The 20916-nt window shown below is 41.9% G+C and overlaps 1 protein-coding gene across 4 annotated transcripts in view; it reads right to left on the bottom strand.

Annotated features, from left to right (window-relative positions):
• Positions 1-20916, bottom strand: part of ANO3 (anoctamin 3) — a 232421-nt gene that overhangs the window by 48490 nt on the left and 163015 nt on the right. For 3 of the 4 annotated variants that reach the window (XM_081882795.1, XM_081882797.1, XM_081882798.1), the window contains 6 exons: positions 18176-18220; positions 10587-10718; positions 9281-9387; positions 6227-6282; positions 5150-5271; positions 2799-2933 (listed from right to left, as the gene is read on the bottom strand). In XM_081882795.1, the coding sequence (XP_081738921.1) occupies positions 2799-2933; positions 5150-5271; positions 6227-6282; positions 9281-9387; positions 10587-10718; positions 18176-18220 (597 nt within the window). The remainder of the gene's footprint in view (positions 1-2798; positions 2934-5149; positions 5272-6226; positions 6283-9280; positions 9388-10586; positions 10719-18175; positions 18221-20916) is intronic. The other variant, XM_081882796.1, reaches the window with a different exon arrangement.

Raw genomic sequence — 20916 nt, 5'->3', positions numbered from 1 at the left:
ATGTTGTAGCCTATCATGGGGTCATGAAATGACAAATGATGGGATAGAAGTGGAAATAGTAGATAGGTAACTAAACAAAGTGTCCCAGTCCTGGCTTCTTGCACTTAAAATGGGTTTCTGATTACACAAAGCTGTGCTGAGGCCTGGCTAGCAAATGTTACATTTTGTGGACAAACCTATGTAGCCATTATCGACACACTCTGCTCATTTTTCAGTTACGAGCATCAACGATTTTGGAATCCAGTAGTCTTAAAACCAGATGGCTTTGTATTGACGCATTAAATTAATAGTTATGTCTTTGGGGGGTGCTAATTTGTCAAACTGACACGAAGTCTTGTTGCATAATGAAAATCCAGGATGATCCTTGTGTTCCTTGACACTTTAGTTGATGAAGGTTAAAACAGTGCAGTGAATGTACTGTAGTTGTGCAGTGTAGCTATGCAATTAATATGTTAGGAGTAATAACCACGTTTTCTGAGTTAGGGAGGAATACATTTAATTAATTAATTTTCAATTCTTTTCTGATCATTCCGTCAGCAAACATTTCAGCTTGACAGACAGAATGACACCCCTCCCCCTTCTCCTCACATGTGTCAGGGACTGGCTGGCTAAAGTAGTAGGAGGCACCAGCCAGTGAACCCCCAAGGGAACCCAGAGAGAAGGATGGCTCAGAAGCTGGGGAATGGTAGTGGGACACTGAGGAGAGGTCAGAGGGAGAAGATTGGGAGGAGGGGATGATGCTGGTCTCCAAGAACATACAGGATAAGGAGGAGAGCAGAACAGAAGCCAGTGATACACACATGCAATTGGAGAATGCTTGGGAAACATCTGAAAGAGGAGGAGCCTTAGAAAGGGTAGAAGGCAGGGACCTTCAGTCCTGGCAACTGCTCTACAGGGGCAAGACCTACTGGGATGTGTTTCTGAGTTGTATGCCGTTTCTTTGAGTAAAGAGTTAACTTCACTGACAATGGAGTCTTGTACCTTTCGTGTGACCTGTGTCTGACTCCGGCCCCTGGCAACATGATGGTTCATGGGTTCTCACAACACACCCACACCCACCCAAGCCAATTTGGGGAGCCATGTGAGGAGAGGGCCCATTGTGCACATGGATGTATTGCCACAGGGCTTCTATGGATGAGCCTCTCTAGCTGAATCCCACCCACAGTGTTGATTATCAAAAGGCTTTCACAAATGTTTATTTATTTATTTGTTAAAAGCATTTCTATCCCATTTCCCCTCATAATGATGCCTACTGGAATGAGATTTCTTCCCCAGAATATTTTTGTGGATTTGCCATCTGTTTACTGTGAATAAGACTGTTTTGTGGTTTGGCCTTGAGGCAATGGTGGATCAATGTCAGGGACAGGAGAGGGTTAATGGGACCAGGAGGATTGCTCAGTCAAACCTACTGGCCAGGTCTGAGGTTACCTTCCATTTATTAGGGAAAGGTCTTGTCTAAAAGGCTGTAGATGCTTCAATAACAGGCATGACCTATCAAAAAATCTGGAGAAAATTTTTGGATCCGAGACTTTAATGTGCATCATAAACTTGTTCTAAGTAATGGTTCTAATTTCAAACCGCTGTTACGCTTTTTTCCAAGAAATAACAGACTAGCTGCTGTTTGTTGTCTGCTATGTTTTAATTAAGTTTATTACATGTGAAAAAGCAGTAAAAGATATTCTTTTAAAAGAATAGGACATTAGAAAGTTTTGGACAGTTCTGCTTGGGGTGGGGGCATAGCGTTCTTTCCCCCACCCAGCCTAAGAGCTGTTTGTTTGTATGCAGTGAAGTCACTGAATCATTAGAACTTTGGCTTGTGCAACAGAATCCCCCCCATCCCTTCACAAACCCCAAATTTCCTCAGGGTTTTCCCCACCCCTCCAGACCAATGTTGTTGGTTTTTATTTTATTGGAGGGGGGACACCAAAACAGCATCTAAGCACTGATTTCTTCCTTGCTCCCCTGTAATTCATAACATTGTCACATTGTGCTTTTCCTCAACTTCTCTCTACATCATTGGCTGTTGCCAAAGGGGGTAAGAGAATGTACAAAGTGATGGCAGCACCAGTGGCGTAGCGTGGGGGGTGCAGGGGGGGCCGGCCACACCGGGCACAACATCTGGGGGTTAGGGTTAGGGGGCGCAAATCCATGGGTTAGGGGGCATAAATCTACGGGTTAGGGGGCGCAAATCCACGGGTTAGGGGATGCAAATTACTTGCCTTGCCCCGGGTGCTGACAACCCACGCTACGCCACTGGGCAGCACAACACAAGGTAACTGAGGCAAGATAACTTTATGATGCACAGGTCAGAATGGGGAGATTTTAGTTTCAAATGCTACATTGCATTGTCATGCTTTTATTTTATGGTCACCATAGAATAATAACTTTTCAGGATAGAGAGAGTCATTTTGTCGCCCCCCCCCCACCTTTCGATGTAAATGCTTCTCTAAGGAGTGAAAGTAGCTCATACCAGAATTTTATTTCATTTTTAATTACTGTGAAGTGGATCCTCTGCATCTCAAAATAATCCTTCAAAAGCAAACAGAAACTGGACTGAAGATGATCACACACTAAAAGCATCATGCACACACCAAACACCTTCTGTCCGGTACGAAAAACCCACCTCGTGATTCTTCCATATGATATTCAGGCAGCAGAGTAGGGCTTAGGCCAATTTGCATTATTCTCGTGATCCATTTCGACAGCTACTTTTGATAGGGCTTGAGAGCTGCCAGCTCATAGCGACAGAGCATGCTGTGTTATGATTTTATAAAAGAGGACAATCCCACACCTCTTACCTTACTTGGCTGGAATCCATGGTAAATAATCCATAAAGGAAAACAAACAGCCCAACAAGTGCAGCAGGAATGAGCATCCCAGTATACCATCCCAGCCAAGCGAAATAAAGGCCAATTTTCTCTCCAAAATACCGCCTGCGTAAGAAAAAGATAAATATACAATATGCTTAAATGTCAAAGAAATTGAATGTCTATGCCAGCCTTGGCAACAGAGCATTCACCTTAAGTGGAAGTGGAACTACTCTTCAGTTGGGATGGGATTTGGTTAGAAATGGGTATGGCAAACCCATTTTATTTTACTTCAACATATAATTTGAAGGCCACTGATTGCAGTCAAGGTCAGCTTTCCCAATCTGGTCTGGCCAGATGTTTTGGACTACAATTTACCTAAGTCACAGCCAGCTGAGTAATAGTCAGGGACAATGGGAGTTGTAGTCCGAAATGGGAGTTCATCACAGTGGAAAAGCTTGTGCTGGACCATACATATTTTTTATTTAACACAGTCAGGCACAACTAGAGTCCTGCCTGTTTATTTATTGTAGAGACTCTTGGAGCAGGGAGAATTGTTGCCATCACTGACTACAGGTTAAAAGTACATATGGATGCAAGACTAAACCATAGTTTAACATGGCATGAACAAAACTCTGCAGCAAAGTTGGCCCTGCAAATAGGCAGAGTGAGGTGGTCACCTTGGGGCAGCTGATTTTGGTGGTCATAAAAGGGAAGCAATTTGTTAGTTATTATGTTATTACAATTGTATTTTTGTGGGACTTCATTGCTGAAATGACTTGGCCTTACCTGAGTACTAGACACTTTGACTTGCTGTTTTGCTCTGGCAGCAAAATGTTTTAGGGCAACCTTTCTCTGTGGTTGTTGTTTTTTCATAGTTTTGCTTCTGATTTTTGCTTAACTGCAATTTCTTGTATTGATGTGTTAATGTTAACCATAGTTTGTTTAAAACCTTAATCTTTGGATTTCGAAACTGGCTTGTTTCAAAACAACAACCCATAGTTTACCATAGTTTTAGTTTGAAACACTAAACTTCAATTAATGGAAAACAGAAGAGAAACTTTCAAAATCCTCCTGTGATGCTACAGGAGGAGAGGGGATGGGGGAAATGCATGAACCATTGGTTTACTTGGCTTGTTCACGTCACATTAAACAATGGTTTAGCCAGATGTCAAAATGCAGCCAGAGTCTCTGGACATGGCCTAGGCAGTCTTTCCTTCCACACATGCCAATAAGTAGATCTGGTAACACCAGTAGCAGGTGGCATGGTGGGGTGGCAGCACTCACCTGACCACTGGGTTGTTGCATGGCTGCTGCTTATCAGAAGGCAGAGGGAAAGGGAGAGGTGGTGGCAAAGTTGACACATTGCAAATGGACTGGCACAGCCAATTCGGTGTGATTGCAGTACTGTATTTGCACTACTGTATTTATTTGCAGATGCATGCTAAATAATCTTACATTTTCTGAATACAGCATGCATTTCATCATCAGAACTAATAAAACAAATCAAAGATTTTTTTAAAATAAATTTATACACTACTTAAAGAAGATGGAGAACTTTTCTCAGGCTGAAGGCTGGATTCCATCAATCATCCAGAGGTCACACTTCAGCGGGAAAAGTGCATGGCACAATAAATGTCTACCTACACAGGCCAGATTTCAACTGCACAAAAGCCAGAGGTTTATTTTTTACATATACAGGGCCGTCTTACCCATAGGCATTAGGGGTGCGGGGCACCTGGGCACCAGGCTCTCAGGGCGCCAGGCTGAAAGTCCGGGGCCAGAGTGTTGAGTCCGGGGAAGAGCCCACCCGTTGGTCGGAGCGCCACGGTGGGCTCTTCTGCTGCGAGCGGCTCTGCACTGCAGGTTCGGGGGCGACCGAGCCAGTGAGACCAGATGCAGCCAGCCGGCTCCGCCCTCCTGCATGCCTGGGACTGAGTAACCGGGGGGGGGGGACCAGGTGGATCTTTGCACCATGGCGCTGCATTTGCTTAAGACAGCCCTGTACATATACCCCCTCCATCCTCTAACTAGCAAAGGAAGAGACATTACTACAGTTCAAAGACACATTCCAGTCAGGCAAAACCACTTGAGACTGTAGAACACTATTGGTGAGGGGTGTGGCCTAAGGACAAGGGGTGGGGCCAAGGGAGTGTCCCAAGGGCCAGATAACAGCAGCACAATAGGATGCATTCAATCCCTGGAACAGAGGTTACCCAACCAATTTAAAACACTAGGCTGATAGAAGGAGACTGTTCACAGCAGAATGTTCATTGGAATGCCATTCAGCCTTCCTTCCTTTTCATGGGACTAAACCAAGTTCTGCAGTATTCTTGGAGTACCTGATCAAATCCAAAGGCTGGTATTTATACCACATTCCCCACCGTGCCCAGCGCTCATATAACAGATGTCGATGATTCTGGGCTCCGTGAGTTTTGATGGGATGCCGGCTCTTGTGACTTCCCTGGAAGACAGATAGTGGAGGAGGGGGGGGGATTGTTATGTGCTTATACAAAAGAAAAGGGTTCTTATAAAGAAATTAAGAAAAATATTAAAACAACATTTCTAATGGAACAGGACAGTTGCTCCATGTATTACTAAACAATGCTGAACAGTACAGTCTTGAGCGTACTCTACTCAAGCTGTGGTAATTATAAACATCTCTACAGAAGGAAAACATTATTTTGGAACAAAAACAGAGAGATCCTTCTGGAAGTGCTTTGTCTTGACAGCAAAGAACTGAAGTACTTTCCAGCTGGAAGATACTGTCCATTATTAATGCAAGTATATGGTGCATTTATGTATAAAGTACACAATTGTTACATTCATCCTCACAATAATTCCCATGTTTAGAAATATGAGGAGAAGGAAAAGCAATGTGAATGTGTGTGTGTGTAACATAAAGTTATTGCATTGTTTATGATACTACTTGTCTCAATATTGAAATTTAATTATTATTTTTTTAAAAAATACTTCTTTTTTGCTAGTGTAATGTGGGGCACCCAATTTATGCAGGCTGCAGTCCCCCCCCCCACCCCAAGAAGTCACTCTTGAGGACTGGTGGAAAGTTTTGACTGCAGATGGGGATTGACAAAAATTGGGGGCCCACCTTATGTGAATGGAAGTACTTCCCTCTAGCATAAAGCCACTGCAGTGAGTTGAAATAACATATTCCATTGTTTTATACTAATGTAGATCACCACATGCTTTGGATGGGTTGCATGCTATGCAACAAATGACATCTAGCGCAACAAAAAACTACACAATGAAGATTGAAGAAGGGGTCCTCAGAGAAGACTGACGGAGCGGAGAAACAGAAATACCTGAGAGCATTTCATACATTTCATTTGCAGACTGCAGGAGGTTAACGCAAACTTAGAATGAACATACCATACTCAAAGCACTACTACTTAATCTACCTCGTGAGGTGGAAATGCAGCTTCGTAAGTTCCGTTGTTGAGTAATCTGTTAATGCCTAGGGAATGAAGAGAAGACAATAACACAACTTAGAAATCAGGTTCCTCAACACAAGTGCTAACATCCAAGTGCTGCTCCAAAATGTGGATTTTGTTAACGTTATTTCTGCATTTCATTTGTGATATTTTTAGCAGGCTGTTAACCACTTACTTTGAAATATGAAGTAGTATATAAATTTCCTTATTAAGAATATTTTCTGGCTTTGTTCATGTTGCCACACGTGCCCAGCCACCCCCCATTTTTCTGTCTTCTTCTTCTTCTTTTCTAGATGGGTTCAGGGGCAGCGGAGGGGCGGCGGGGCCCCTGGGTGTCACCACTGAGGGGGGTGACAAAATGCTGGGTGGCACTCACAGCAGGGCCTGCAGCGCGCCTGAGCCACGTGTCTCTCCTGGGAGTGACATGGTGGCTTGGGTGCCTGCAGGCTCCGTGCTGCTCCAAATGGTCCGCCACCCCCCAGCTGTACGATGGCTGAGTGGGAGGAGTCCAACTCCTCAGAGGCCCCACGGCGTGTCCTGCCCTGGCTCACCTCGCCCCGCGGGCAGCTGGCCCCACCTCTGCAGGTGGCTGGATATGCCCCCTTGGTTGGCTGGCCCCACCCCTGGGTGTAGGGCACATTTGCCACCCCAGGTGCCCAATTGGCTTGCTCCGCCGCTGGATAGGATTACCCTGCTGACAAGCACCTGGGTATGGAATGAATTGCAACACACGTGTGTGTGTTTTTGTATCGTACAAAAACGGAATCCTGATGTGAGAGTGTGGTGGATTCCATGTTCTCCTTTTGCTGGTTGCCAACAGGCCTATCCAGACAGGTTTTTACATTTCAAAGGAAATGTCCGAGGTGTGATGTGTTTTTTTGGGGGGGTGGGCAGGCTTGGGTTGCTCTGCTTGCCATGGCTTCTTTCCCTGGCTCTGGCTAGCATCAGCTCAGGCTACCTCTTTTTTTGCTCTTCAAAATATGGCAACCCTAATTCTAGTTCTCCTTAACCTGAAACGATGAACCCATTCAAAAATCATTATATGCAAGGCTAATGGTGTTTCAAGTCAAGTCAGCAAGTTTCTCCAAGCAGATAAAAGCTCTTTGCTCTTCTGCTTCTCATCTGGTCTTTTGCTAATATGGTTACTGTCAAAAGCTATGAGGCGTGGATCAGTTTGCTGCTTGTTGGAATCAAGTCTGAGTTTCAGAGTCCTAGATTGAAAAATGCTGCTCACAATAAACATGCAGCTCTTACACTGGGGCAGAGGATGCTGTCATTTATATCCCCCAATGCTCACTTTATAAGGATCCCCACGGAATCCCCACAGCTTTAGTTGCAGGAAGAACTTTGTTTCCCCTGTGAGATGATATACTATTTCCAGTTTCATAATGAAAGTGATGTTGCTTTGTGTGTTTGTTTATTTGTGCTGGCATCTAACAAAATAAGAACTTGTGGCACAAATGAATGTTTTGGGGGAGGTTTGTGCTCTGTTTTGTTATGGCTGATAAGCGGAATGACTACAATCCAGCTCTGAGGGCCTTCTGGTGGTTCCCTCACTGCGAGAGGCCAGGTTACAGGGAACCAGGCAGAGGGCCTTGTCAGTAGTGGCGCCCGCCCTGTGGAACGCCCTCCCATCAGATGTCAAAGCGATAAACATCTACCTGACTTTCAGAAGACATCTGAAGGCAGCCCTTTTCAGGGAGGTTTTTAATATGTGACATTTCAGTGTATCTTTTATCTTTGTTGGAAGCCGCCCAGAGTGGCTGGGGAAACCCAACCAGATGGGCGGGGTACAAATAATAAATTATTATTATTATTATTATTATTATTATTATTATTATTATTATTATTATTATTATTAATCTTTGTGTCCCTAACTAAATACATTATTTGCATCCCTAATCAAAAATAAGTTCCAAAATAATGATAGTGGGATGGCTATAAAGAAGACTGAGTGCAGGATGAGGAAATTAAAAGAACTGGATGTAGATACCTTGCACAAGTATAAGGGCCTATTCACAAGTGCATTCAAGTGCATTGAAGTGGATTCAGGCCTTTATTAACAAACTTTGTTAAATTGACAACTATTGTTAGTTTTCTGTGAACTTCTAGGGTTGCCATACATCCAGAAATTCCTGGACATACTCGGAATACTGCAGTTGGAAGCAGCGTCTGGGTGGAAATTGCTAAAATGTCTGGGAAAATCTGGATGTGTGGCAGTGTCTTTTTTGCTGATTTTCCTTTTAAAAAAAACTGAATTTGTGAATTTGCCCAAAAGCTCAACTGCTTTGCCCCCTCCTCCAAAGCTCAACAACTATTCGAAATATAGTAACCCTATGTGAAGAATCTTAGGGACGCCTCTTCCTCCAGGAGGAATTCAAGTGCATTCCAAAGCTTTAGGTTTGTGTTTTAATGTTGATTAAGGGACTCTGCTGTCCTAGCACAACAAATCTGCTTTTTAGAAAGAATTAGGTTGGATCTAGACACATCAAAGAAGCAATTCCATTTAAAGCATTGTAAATTTAAACAGGGAAAACAGGTAGAGAAAAATGGGACTGCACATCGCCATCTGGTGGCACAATGTTATATGGCACATACAATGCATATAAATAACTTTTTCTTTACCAGTCCTTAGTCTTTTCATGGTTTGGATAGTGATGGGAAATGCATTGAAAAATACGGGATTACTGACAGACTAATTAATGGAAACGAGTGTAAACACCATACAAACAAATGAGAATGAATGCAGCACGAATGCTTATTGTCCTGTAACAAACAAATCAGGAGAAATGTGCAATAAATGTTGGATATAATCTAACATCTGCATAAGCATTGTGCATGCAAAATTGGATGTAAGCTTAAGAAAGTGTTCATTTGGAGGGTCCCCGGGTGAAAATTCCATGATGTCTTCTCCAATTGGATGTTATCTATATTTTAGTATAAATATTCACTCAATAATTTTGGCTGGCAGAGGATATGTTGCTAACAACAAGCAGTCTTAATACCCAAGTGGAATTATACCCATTTTTGATTTCCCATCTTCATACTTCGTTCTCTGCAGCATATGGTGTACTATTCTACTTCTCGTGGAGTTGCTGAAGAAACTGTCTTTGTTGTTTATTGTAAAACTGTTGAAGAGATAGTTGATGTCGATTAATTTTCAAAGCAACTGTCAAAATATCACCATACAATATATCTCACAATGAACGAAATAGCTCCACACATTAAATACAAGCACGGGCACCTGCCATTTTCTGCCATTCAAACGTCTGTCAGTAAACTTCCTTTGCCTTTTGGGTTCACCTGCTGTCCTGTTTCCACAGCAGTAGCCCTTCCCAATATCACTCCCCAGCTAGGTTTCCCTTCTGCTATTGCAGCACGCACTTCTTGTGCCAGAAACCTTTGCCTCCCTGGAATGGTTTGGATGCCATATAGTCATTGATGCCTTTTCCATCCCATGATTTTCAAATAATTAACTCTAATGTGGTTCAGAACCTAAGCTTAGGCTACACTCTTATACCCACTTACCTGGTATTAAGACCTACTGAATTCAGTGGGACGTACTGGTACTTCTGAATAGACACAATTAACATGTTTCTTAAAAAGGGCATGTATTAAGATCTTATTTATATAACTTGAATTGTTCAACTTGTAGTTCAGTCCAGTTAAATGAATACTGAAAAGCAAATCCATGAGTGTCAGGTGACTTCAAATGTTCAAGGATCTCATTGCCCCATTTAAACTGTGAGCAACTAAAACCTGAAGCATTTTAATTTCTGCAAGTAGTGCAATTCAAGCAATCTTCAAGCTGGTTCTGAGACAATGGCCTTTTGGAATAAGCTTCCAAAACTTTATGTACACAAAACACTATAGGGTATTTTGCTGACCTGCTAATGTCCAATTGGATGGCCCTGCACCACTGAGATTTCCCTCTTGGGTCACAAAATTCATGAATATGAGATTTATGGTTTTAATCAGGAACATTCAATTGTGATCCTGCTTTATGAAACAAAAATGTAGCACTTGTGATTCTGGCCCTTAGGATTTCAGAGTAGCTCATACATTTTGAATTTAGTATTGTTGCTCTGAGAATACTGCAAAATTACCCTAGAGAAAAGAAAGCCAGTCTAGGGGGTGGTACTGGTGCCTGACCCTACGCTAGAAGATATCACTGAATAAAGATGACAGAATTTTTAGAATATAAATACCATTCAGTTTTGACATCAACCATCTGCTAATGATGATTGATGTTATGTCACCTGCTGAGCAAAAGTGAAATATTAATCAGGGTGCCTTATGAATATATACATATGGGTCCCCCACTTACTGATGTATGCGTGCGCGACTGAAGGGCGCCGTATAGCAATCTGTTTCTTCCAGGTCAGGAAGTGCTTCTTTGTCAAGTTTCATTGGATTTCTGGGCAACCAGCTCTTCAGTTCTCTCATATTCCTCTGCAAACTGGAACAGTGGGGGGGGGGAGGGGGAATTACTTCAATCTCTTGCATGCACTCTGCCTAGACATTTCGCTACATGCTACCCAGCAATGGGAGGGTTGTACTAGAATGGAAAACAAAGAAGATGAAGCCACGTTCTTTATAATGTCCTCTTCTTCAAAAATGAAGAAAAATAGCTGCATAACCTCGGATTAAAAATGTATTGTAAGTGGCACTGCCAACACTAGGAACATGGGAAGCTGCCTTGTAGCAAGTCAGACCACTGACTGGCAGTGGCTGTCCAGGGTTTCGGGCAGGAGTCTCTCCCAAACCTACCTGGATATGCTGTGGATTCAACATGAGACACATGTGCTTGCAAGGCAGATGCTCTACCAGTGATGTGTGTTCCTTCCCCTTTCTCTGGTTGCGAAAAATGGAATGGAATGGCCCACATGAATGGATTTAGAGAAGAGAAAAGGAATCTCTGCTAGCCCCTGATGTTTTTTCACTTACAACTCCCTTCTGTGCCAGTCAGCAAATTCAATGGTCAGAGAGTTTGGGAATTGTAGTCCAGCAATATCTGGAGGTTCAGAGCTCCCCTCACATAACTCATGGGTTGCCATTCAGTCTGAGGTGAAATATACAATGAGGCCTCACAAATATAATAGCTGTGTTTCCATTATACCTGTTCTCTAAACATCCCACTCCAACCTGTATTCTTAAGCTGCAATAGAATTAATATGTAGGGCGGGTGACAAAACATTGTAGCAAAACAAAAACAGTCATCTGCATTTTACATTCTTTGACTCTATTTGGTTTATTAGTGAGATGTCTCTCCACAAGACAGGACATTAGACTAGATCTACCCGGGCTCTTCTTGTGGTATTTATTTGAATTATTTCTAGGCCACCTGTTGACCAAAGTCTCTCCTGGGTGGTTTACAAAAATCAATAAAATATACAAATGCAATGCATAAAACAATCTCCAAATATTGCTCTTCTGTTAAGTGCCAAATTACAGGCCTCTTGAAGTGTTGGGAAGAGGAACCACAGGTTTGACCTGCCCTTGTCACCACAAAGCTCCATCAGATGCTCTCATGTTCAGCTGTTGCTGCTGCTTCTGATGTGGAGATGCACTGTGGATGTTAAGAGATAAGAGCATCTAGAACAGTGGCCCATCTAGTCCAGCATCAGGAACCAGCATCAGCAATCAGGAACCAATGGGAAATCTGCAAACATTACCTCGGCTAGAGCCCTCTCCTCTCCTGTGGTTTCCAGCAACTAGTATTCAGAAGCATTGTCATCTCTGACTGTGGCGGCAGAGCATAGCTATTGTGGTGAGTAGCCAGTAATAATCTTATCCTCCTTGAATCTGTCTAATCCTCTTTTAAAGCCATCCAAGTTAGTGGCCCTCACTGCCTCCCGTGGGAGTGATTTCCATAGTTTAATTATGTGCTACACAAAAAAGTCCTTTCATCTGTCCTGACTCTTTCAACATTCAGTTTTATTGGACGCCCACAAGTTATGAGAGAGAGGCAGAAAAACTTTTCTCTACCCACTACCTCCATGTTATGCATAATTTCCTCTCTTACTCACCTTTTCTCAGAACTAAAAACTCTAAAAATGCTGCAACCTTTCCTCAGAGTCGCTTCAGCCCCTCAATCATTTGGGTAGCCTTTTCTGAACCTTTTTTCAACTCTACAGTACAGCCAGCCCACAACTTACACACATTTAACTCCTGCACATTCAGCTTTACGCACTTGGCAAAAAAATTTAAAAAATAAAGAGGGGGGTGGGCATTCGGGAAGAAAGATTTGGGCAATCCCACCTGCCATTGAACCCAATATGTTTGGACTACAGTCATACCTCGGGTTGAATGTGCTTCGGGTTGAGCACGTTCGAGTTGCGCTCCACGGCAACCCGGAAGTAATGGAGTGTGTTACTTCTGGGTTTCGCCGCTCGTGCAGACGCTCAAAATGACGTCACACATATGCACGGAAGCAGCAAAGTGCGACCCGCGCACATGCAGACACGCCGTCGGGGCTTACGTTGCATTCAGGATGCGAACGGGGCTCTGGAACGGATCCCGTTCGCATCCCAAGGTACCACTGTACATGCAAATTTGGGTTTAGGTGTCATCTCCAGAACATAACTCCCATGTAAGTTGCAGGCTTACTGTATGCTTTTTGAGGCAAAGGCCAGAACGGTACATGGTATTCCAAATGCAGTCACACAATTTGGCAGTTTTATTTCCCATCCCTTTCTAATGATCCCCAGCATAGAATTTGCCTTTTTCTCAGCTGCTGCACACTCCGTTGACATCTTGTTGAATGCTTTTTTGATGTAGGTTGCTTATTTAAAGTTTTGTTTTATTATCACATTTACTATTGCATTAGATTGTTATAAGATGTACATTTTTTGTTTCTTCAGCTTGTAAACCGCTGTGAGTATTGTAAGATAGAAAGACAGTATACAAACTAAAAATGATGATGATGATCTTCCTCAAGCTATCTCGTTCTTAGTCGTTGCAAGTTCAGACCCCATGACCATGTATGTGAAATTAAAATTTATTTATTTACTTTGCCCTGACGTGCAACACTTTGCACTTGTTTACACTGAATTGCATTTCTGATCTAGCGTTGGGAAAAACACATCCAAGATCAAAGTGCTGGTTGGGTTCACCCACCAGTGGGAACAATGTGCACAGAGTAAAGGGTGGGGAGAGGGGAGGGATCCAACTCTGTCAGGGGATGTACGCACAGATACCTGCTTCTGCATATATCTTGCCCTGCCTCTGTTGGTATTCAGTGCTGCAATGTCTGAGTCTGCTGTTCGCTTGAACTCTAGACAGTGCTTTTTAACAGAATGGCTTATTCATCTTTATAAGGTACAACTGGCACATCAGTGCAACAAATAAACAGGTAACACTTCTTTGCTGTAATGGGCCATCACTCTTAATAAATTCACTGGGGGTAATGAAAGAAATAATTTCAAATAATGAGGAGTACACCCCAGAAACACTGAACCAGGCAAAATTTCCATTTAAATACAAAAGGAATGCAATCTTTCACTAAAATTCAATATCGGGTCCTGAAAGTGATCTTATTTGCATTGGTATGAGATGCAATCTACATATCATTAAATCTTTTCCAAACCCGTATTGACTTTTAAAAGGCTACATTGCACCCATAGATATTATTGCTCTCTGCATTGCATTTCATACATTATTGCTCATTGCAACGTATGTTTACTTGTAGACTTTATTTCATAGAATGATTCAGGTATGAATGAATGAATGAATTCAGTTTAACCAGAAGGTCATAACCATCATTTATATATAAAGAAAACAAAACATAAGAGACCAAAACATGCAATACTGCATGTATTGAAAATAAATAGGATCAAGATAATTGAAATGTGTAAATGGTAACCATATCAACATGCTGCATTAAGGATTTAACAAAATTAACTCTTGTTTTGTTTGCACTGCTGAAAACTGGTTAACTTTTATAGGCTACAAGATTTCATTATTTGTTTAGAAAGAAATGCATTGTTCTGTTTCATGAAAAACTTAGAAACCTTATGCAGCAAATGGGACATAGATGTTCTCTAGGACATACTCAATTAATTGTCTTGAGCCTTTGCCACTGAGGCTGCAATTCTGCAGACATTTATAACTAGAGTAACCATGTATGTTGTATTGATTTGAATTGAGCTTGCTCCCAAGTAGACTGGGTTAGCCCCATTGAACTCTGCAGGGCTTACCTCTGAGTAGACAAACAGAATTTTACTGCTAGGTCTCTTCAGTTATTTTTAATAGGAGTGCCATTTTTTAAAAGAATAAGAAATTACAGAGAGCTGATGAGAAAAAAGTATGGGCAGATTTATTTATTATATTACATGGTTTAATGATTCTGTAGTATGTACTATGGTACTCCCTTTTGTAGACTAATAATATTGTTAAATCTTTACCCAAAATAGGGGGCCTTAACTCTCCACAGGCAATGGGGCAACAGAATGAAATGCTGTGGGGAGGAATCATGAGGGTTGCCTCACTTTGTCTAATGTTAGGGCCAGCACTAGTTTGCATTGCCATAGAATACAGGGCAAAAATTATTAAAAGCCCTGCTAGGTTCACAAAGTTACATACATGCTTCTCTTGATCAAGGCCTGTATTCTCAGGTATCTTGAATAGACAGCGGTGTAAATGAAACAACACACATTAAATTAACTTATAAACAAGATGATTAGGGTGGGTTTTTTTGGTAAACAGAGCAATAACAAAGCTAAGATTTAAAATTAAATTAAAATTAAATTAAAATTAAAAATTCTCATCAAATCCCTTTCCCCAGCTTTCACGCCTGATTATTTAATGTATCAGTAGTCTCGCCTTTGCCAACCACCATGGTCGAAATTTGTAAAATACAGCTATTTTAGTCAAATTTGCAGTGAAAGTACAAGTTTTTATTCATTTATTTATTTTTATATTCATGGCTCACTCTTCCTCCCAAAGCAGCCCAGGGCAACAAAAACTGCATATATATATTTCTTTTTTAAAATGAAGTTAACATTTTAATAATGACATGCAAATGACTACAAAATGAGTACATGATGGAAAATGGTTGCATAATGTGAGTGAGTGGAATATGTTCCTGGTGCATAACATTCAGTATAAGAAGCTACTAATGTCAAATTAGGGATGTGGGTGGCGCTGTGGTCTAAACCACTGAGCCTCTTGGGCTTGCCAATCAGAAGGTTGGCAGTTCGAATCCCCATGACGGGGTGAGCTCCCGTTGCTCGGTCCCAGCTCCTGCCAAGCTAGCAGTTCGAAAGCACATCAAAGTGCAAGTAGATAAATAGGTACCGCTCCAGCGGGAAGGTCAACGGCGTTTCCGTGCACTGCTCTGGTTTCAGGGGTCCTTTACCTTTTTTTAAATGTCAAATTAGTCACTTTTAAGTCGCTTCTCACATTTGCATTTTAAAGTCAGGGTGCAATTTTTGCAAGTAGGATGTGTATTACATATACAAATATCAGATGAGAATACCAGTATTCACAACTTGAAGGGAAGACCTTCCTAAACTCATTGACTAGAGATATAATAAGAAAATAAGAAACAGCCCTGTGAGGGCAGAGGGTTGGTCCTGTTAGATATAAAAGGAAAGAACCACAAGCATAGGCAACACTTTACTGCCTCCCAAGATATCACAAGGAAAGCCCAATTGCCCATGCAAACTTATTTCACTAGTTTATGGCCAAAGTAATAAGATGGTTGTGTGGAACTCCAGATCGGCTGTAGTGAGCAGGAGGCTTCCATCATCCTCAAAAGCTGATGGACATCTTTTCACTTGGTAAACAGTTCATGAATGTTGCCACAACAGTTAAGTCACATGAACTGGCCGTAAGATGAAACCAGGATACCTGGATTCTCTGGTGAGAAAGTGGTGGAAGGTTGGTTTCAAATTTGGTTGGCTTCTTTATGGTTAAGCCAATTTGGATTATCACTTCACAACAGTGTGTACAGGTTCACCTCAGGGCCAGGCTATCCACACAACCACCAGCCATTTTTGTCAAGATAAATTTGACACCACAAGATGCGGTAAGGACTTAACTTCATGGTGGGTAGGACTATCATTGGCTACTTAAGTATGATTACTATATGATTCCTCCAAGATCAGAGATCTTCTGCCCCTGAATAGTAGTTTCTGGGGATTATGAGCAGGAGAGTGCTGTTGTGCTAATGTTCTGCTTGTGGGTTTTCCATAGACATCTGGTTGGCCACGGTGACTGCAAAATACTGGACTATGTAGGCCTTTAGTCTGATTTAGCAGGGCTTTTCTTATGCTCTAAAGTATGCTTCAGAAGTATTTATACAAATATGCCAAATAGATTAATAGACTAAAACCCGTATGATTAACCAATCTTCTTTAATTGATCAGCCCTATTAATTTCACCTGGTGTTTACCTCTTACTTTTCCTTGATTGAGTGTAATATTGCCTCAATCCTTTTCTCCACAGATTTTTTTTTTAAAATGAATGTGAAAGCTTAAAATTCAGAAAGGGTAGCTTGAATATTTCAAAGGGGGCCAGGCCCCATGTGGCTGTGGCTCTGGAACTGAGAAAGGTCAAGGAGAATTTCGTCTGACTGTGATTATCCTTTGGGAGTTCTGCCTCACACTGAGAATCAAGAGCTTTATAGAGCAATGTTAATAAAAAGAAGCCACCAGCACACTTAGGCATTGTGATTTCATTATCTGTAAATTTGCCACCACACAGCTCCATTGGAAACAAACTAAACCATAATCAAGGTAAGTAATAGTTGTTAATACAACAGGAATATATCTCCACGTCTGGATGTTTGGGATGGATGGGGGAAACCCTATTACAATTCACATACCATACAAAGCAAACTATATTTTTATATATCTATGTATGTATTTGTAATGTATTCGATGCAAAGCAAGCACGTGCATGACTGGGGAGAGGAGATAAGCAGTTGTAAATTTACACAATAAAATATTTCAGGGTGTTGCTATTGAATATTCAGATCTGGAGGATGATTTATCTAAAGATGTCTTGGGCTAACTGAGAAACAGACATCCAGGAAGGCTGCAGAGTGCAAACCACCAGTAAGATGATTTCCAGAACGAAAGGAAGACTATTCACCTCAAAATTATGTAACCATTCATGAGAATTATATAACCTGCAACCATACACAAGAATTTCACCTAACGTTTCCTGTGCCTTTGATCATTTTTGAATGCAATATCTTTTCTCATTAATCGATGGAAAATGGAGAGCACACACACAAAGAGAATTTTTCAGCACAGCACTAAACTCCATGCTTTGTGTACAGAAAAGGGTTCTTAGGCAGCAGGACTAAGAAAGATGGTGGGTTGGATCCTGAGAGCCGTGGGAAGAAGGAAGCTGGTTGAAAAAGTCTTTAGCATCCTCTCCTTCCCCTGTTGAGCTTTTTGAAGAGCTGAGGCTCCCTCTTGAATGGTGTGGGAAGGGAAGGGGGCTGCTGGGGAAAGGATGAACTGGCCAAAATTGGATGGAGACATATTGCATGAGTGCTGCTCTGTTTCCCAGTGTTTCCTCCCAATTTTGGGGATCCCTGGGGAGGCTTTTCTGTGAGCATAGAGGGCTTCAGGTGTGTGTGTGTGTACAGGAAAGTAATCTGCAAGATTCTGCACCATTCTCAGGATCTGACTCCATGATAGTGTCAAAAATAGAGGGTTCCCAAAAGCTCTTTCAGAGTCTTGGATGCCACCATCTTTTTGTAAGAGTAACCACACCCTGCATTTTCTTTCTTTCTTTCTTTTTTAAAGCAACACCACCACATACACAAACAATCAGCCAAGGTCTACTGCTTCCATTAATTTGTTTAAGGTCCTCTGTAATAAATTTACAACTGCTAGGATGGATTGGTTTTAAGCAGGGTGACTATCTGGCAAAATGAAAAGCTACATATCACCCACCAACCTGCCCATGGTTTTGCTCCTCCAGTCAGTGTAATAACATTTTTTCCTGTAAGAATAGCAGAAATAATCTGAGAACAGTCGCATACAAAGGAGAAGGAAGCAGACTTAGGAAACAGACCATAGTATTTGTCACAAGCAGCTTTACAAAATAAAGGTGGAAAAAAATCACACTTCTAAAGGCAATGAAATATCTTTAAAACCATTAACTTGGAAAACCTTGGCTAAAATTATAGTACATATCAATAGTATAGTTAGCTACTTTAAAGATTTAACATGCACTAAGAAGTTACAGCTTCAGAAAGCTCAGAGACTATGGATCTTTCCCCATTCATTTGCACACTGATTTCTTCATGTTATTGTCATTATATCAGCTGATATTTTGCACACAACTGTGGACAGCAGATGGCTGTATGAAGGAACTGGAACGGATTGCTTTTCTATTTCAATATTTTTTTGCTACCCTTAAATGACTACAGTAATGCCTGAGGTTTTTTTTTAAAAGTCATGCAATTATCTCTGCAATTTTCACTGAGGATATATATATAGAGAGAGAGAGGGGGGGGGGAGGGGGAGGGAGAGAGAGAGAGAGAGAGAGAGAGAGAGCGCTTTTCATGAAGCACACTGTAAACACAAACTTCATAGTTTCTTTGTACTATTGGAATTCTGCCTTATACTAATTAATAACTTTCTTTATATATATAAAAAAACCCCGCTGATGCTGTTACTTAGCTGGAAGGATGGATAAAGTCTAGCAGAATTCAAATAATAGATTTTATTTAGACCAAATCACACTTAAAAATAAGCACTTACAAAAATGACAGATGGATTTCATCCAAAATGCTTTTCATAGAATAAACTGATTGAAATTAATGACTAACTTCAGTCATTAATTGAAGTTGGTCTACTCTGAGTACAATCAAGTTGGATAGCCTAATGTGTATTTTTAATTTAATTATGTTTTAACTGGGGGCTTTGAAAACATTTTTTTATGTGATTTTATACAGTTTTGCTGTGGTATTGATTCTTTATTATGTCGATCAGTTATTTTCTATTTGGATTTCATTGCTTACTACCTTTTTTAAAAAAATAATAATAATCTAAAGATGGAATATATTTGTAAGAGACAGAGGGACGGTGAATCATATAAGAGTATATGGAGCTCAGAACTGAAGAAAGGACAATTTATCCATTTTACCATGTCTGGGCTCTCATCTAACTTAAACTCTGTGGTCAGACCAGTGCCAGTGCTGAAGACTGATGCCCTAGTCCGTGAGACACATCTCTGCACAGCAGAGCTGAAAAGGGGAGTTTTGTACATTGGGAAGGAAGAGACAGTACTACCTCTTCCTATCTTTATCAGCCAAGAACAGCAACTCAATCGTGCAACACTCTTCCCCAGAAATAAGCAGCTTTAATGGCAAGTGAAGCAAGGCAGACCATCTCTTCTTGACAAATAACATCTGCTCAGTTTAATTTAATGTGTATCCCAGTTCCCATCCTTCCTACAGAGAGTTCTCCAGTTTAGCTTGCAAAAGGCATCTGTTCCATTTGCTGGCTTGGTCCATTGGACCAGGCTATCAAATTAGAGATAAGGAGATGGGCAAGGGCAACTAGCAATTCAGGTGGCCTGCAGCTGTCTGAACAATCTCAAGCTGACTTGGAAACCTGTTGCTTCTCAGCTCTGGTCCTGAATGAACTCCTTACCCATCCCTGTTGGCGTAATGGGCATGGAATCTGTCACCCCCGTGGTGTAGAAAGGTGTGTGTGGTGGATGCAGTCTGCCCCGGGTGTCATCACTGAGGGGGGTGACAAAATGGCAAAAATATGATTTTTAAAAAATAAAAAATGGGGAGTAGACCCTCACGATACTTTTTAGTTCAGTCAACAAACACAACAAAATGTGGCTGGCGCTAGGGGCCACACTGTAGGGGCCAGCACTTACTGCGGGGTCTGTAGCATGCCTGAGCCACATGCCTCTCCTGGGAGTGATGTGGTGGCTTGGGCATCTGCAAGCTCCGCGCTGCCTGAAAGAGCAGCGTGGGGCTTGCATCTTCCCACCACCTCTCCCTCAGCCGCCCTACAGTTGAGGGGGAGGTGGCGGAGAGGCTTTGCACAGTGCGCCCTGACCTGGTTTGCCCTGCCCCCATGGGGGCTCACTCTGATCCCAGGTGCAGGGCACGTGTGCCACCCCGGGCACCCGAGAGGCAAGCTATGCCATTGTGTCACACACAGTATTTTCCTTCTCAGACCCTATCCTGATGTGAAGAAGGAGCAGAAGAAGCCATTTTGTAGGCACCACCACTGTGTCACACTGTTATCTTCTCCCCCTGGCAATGTCCACACATCTGGCTGATGTGGGGAGGCCTTTGTGTGTAGCATTCTATATGTGTAAGCTGCTGTATGGTTTTGAATTCTGAGTGTACAGAGAATTCAGATCGCATAGAACATCTGCATAGGCCCTCATTCTTCAGCTGCTCAAGGCATGGATTGGTTAAGGAGTTGGGCCAGGAAATCAGGTGTGGGGGCAGCAGCATATCTTCAGCCCCTTCACATGAATAGGATAATGCTGGTCTGAATCATCGTTGCACAGATATAGTCACCAAAGGCTTTTGATGCACAAAGGTGGGAATAGCAGAAGGTTGGAAGAAAATAGGAGGGGAAAAGGAGGAAGGAAGAATAAGAAGCAGAAGCAGACAATTGTAGCAAGAATCAGAATTCTCAGATAACACCATAGCACGGTCT

The sequence above is a fragment of the Podarcis melisellensis genome, assembly GCF_964234715.1.
Source record: "Podarcis melisellensis genome assembly, chromosome: 1".
Lineage (NCBI taxonomy): Eukaryota > Metazoa > Chordata > Lepidosauria > Squamata > Lacertidae > Podarcis > Podarcis melisellensis.
The sequence above is the reverse complement of the archived record's forward strand: the minus strand, read 5'-3'. Positions and strand labels throughout refer to the sequence as shown.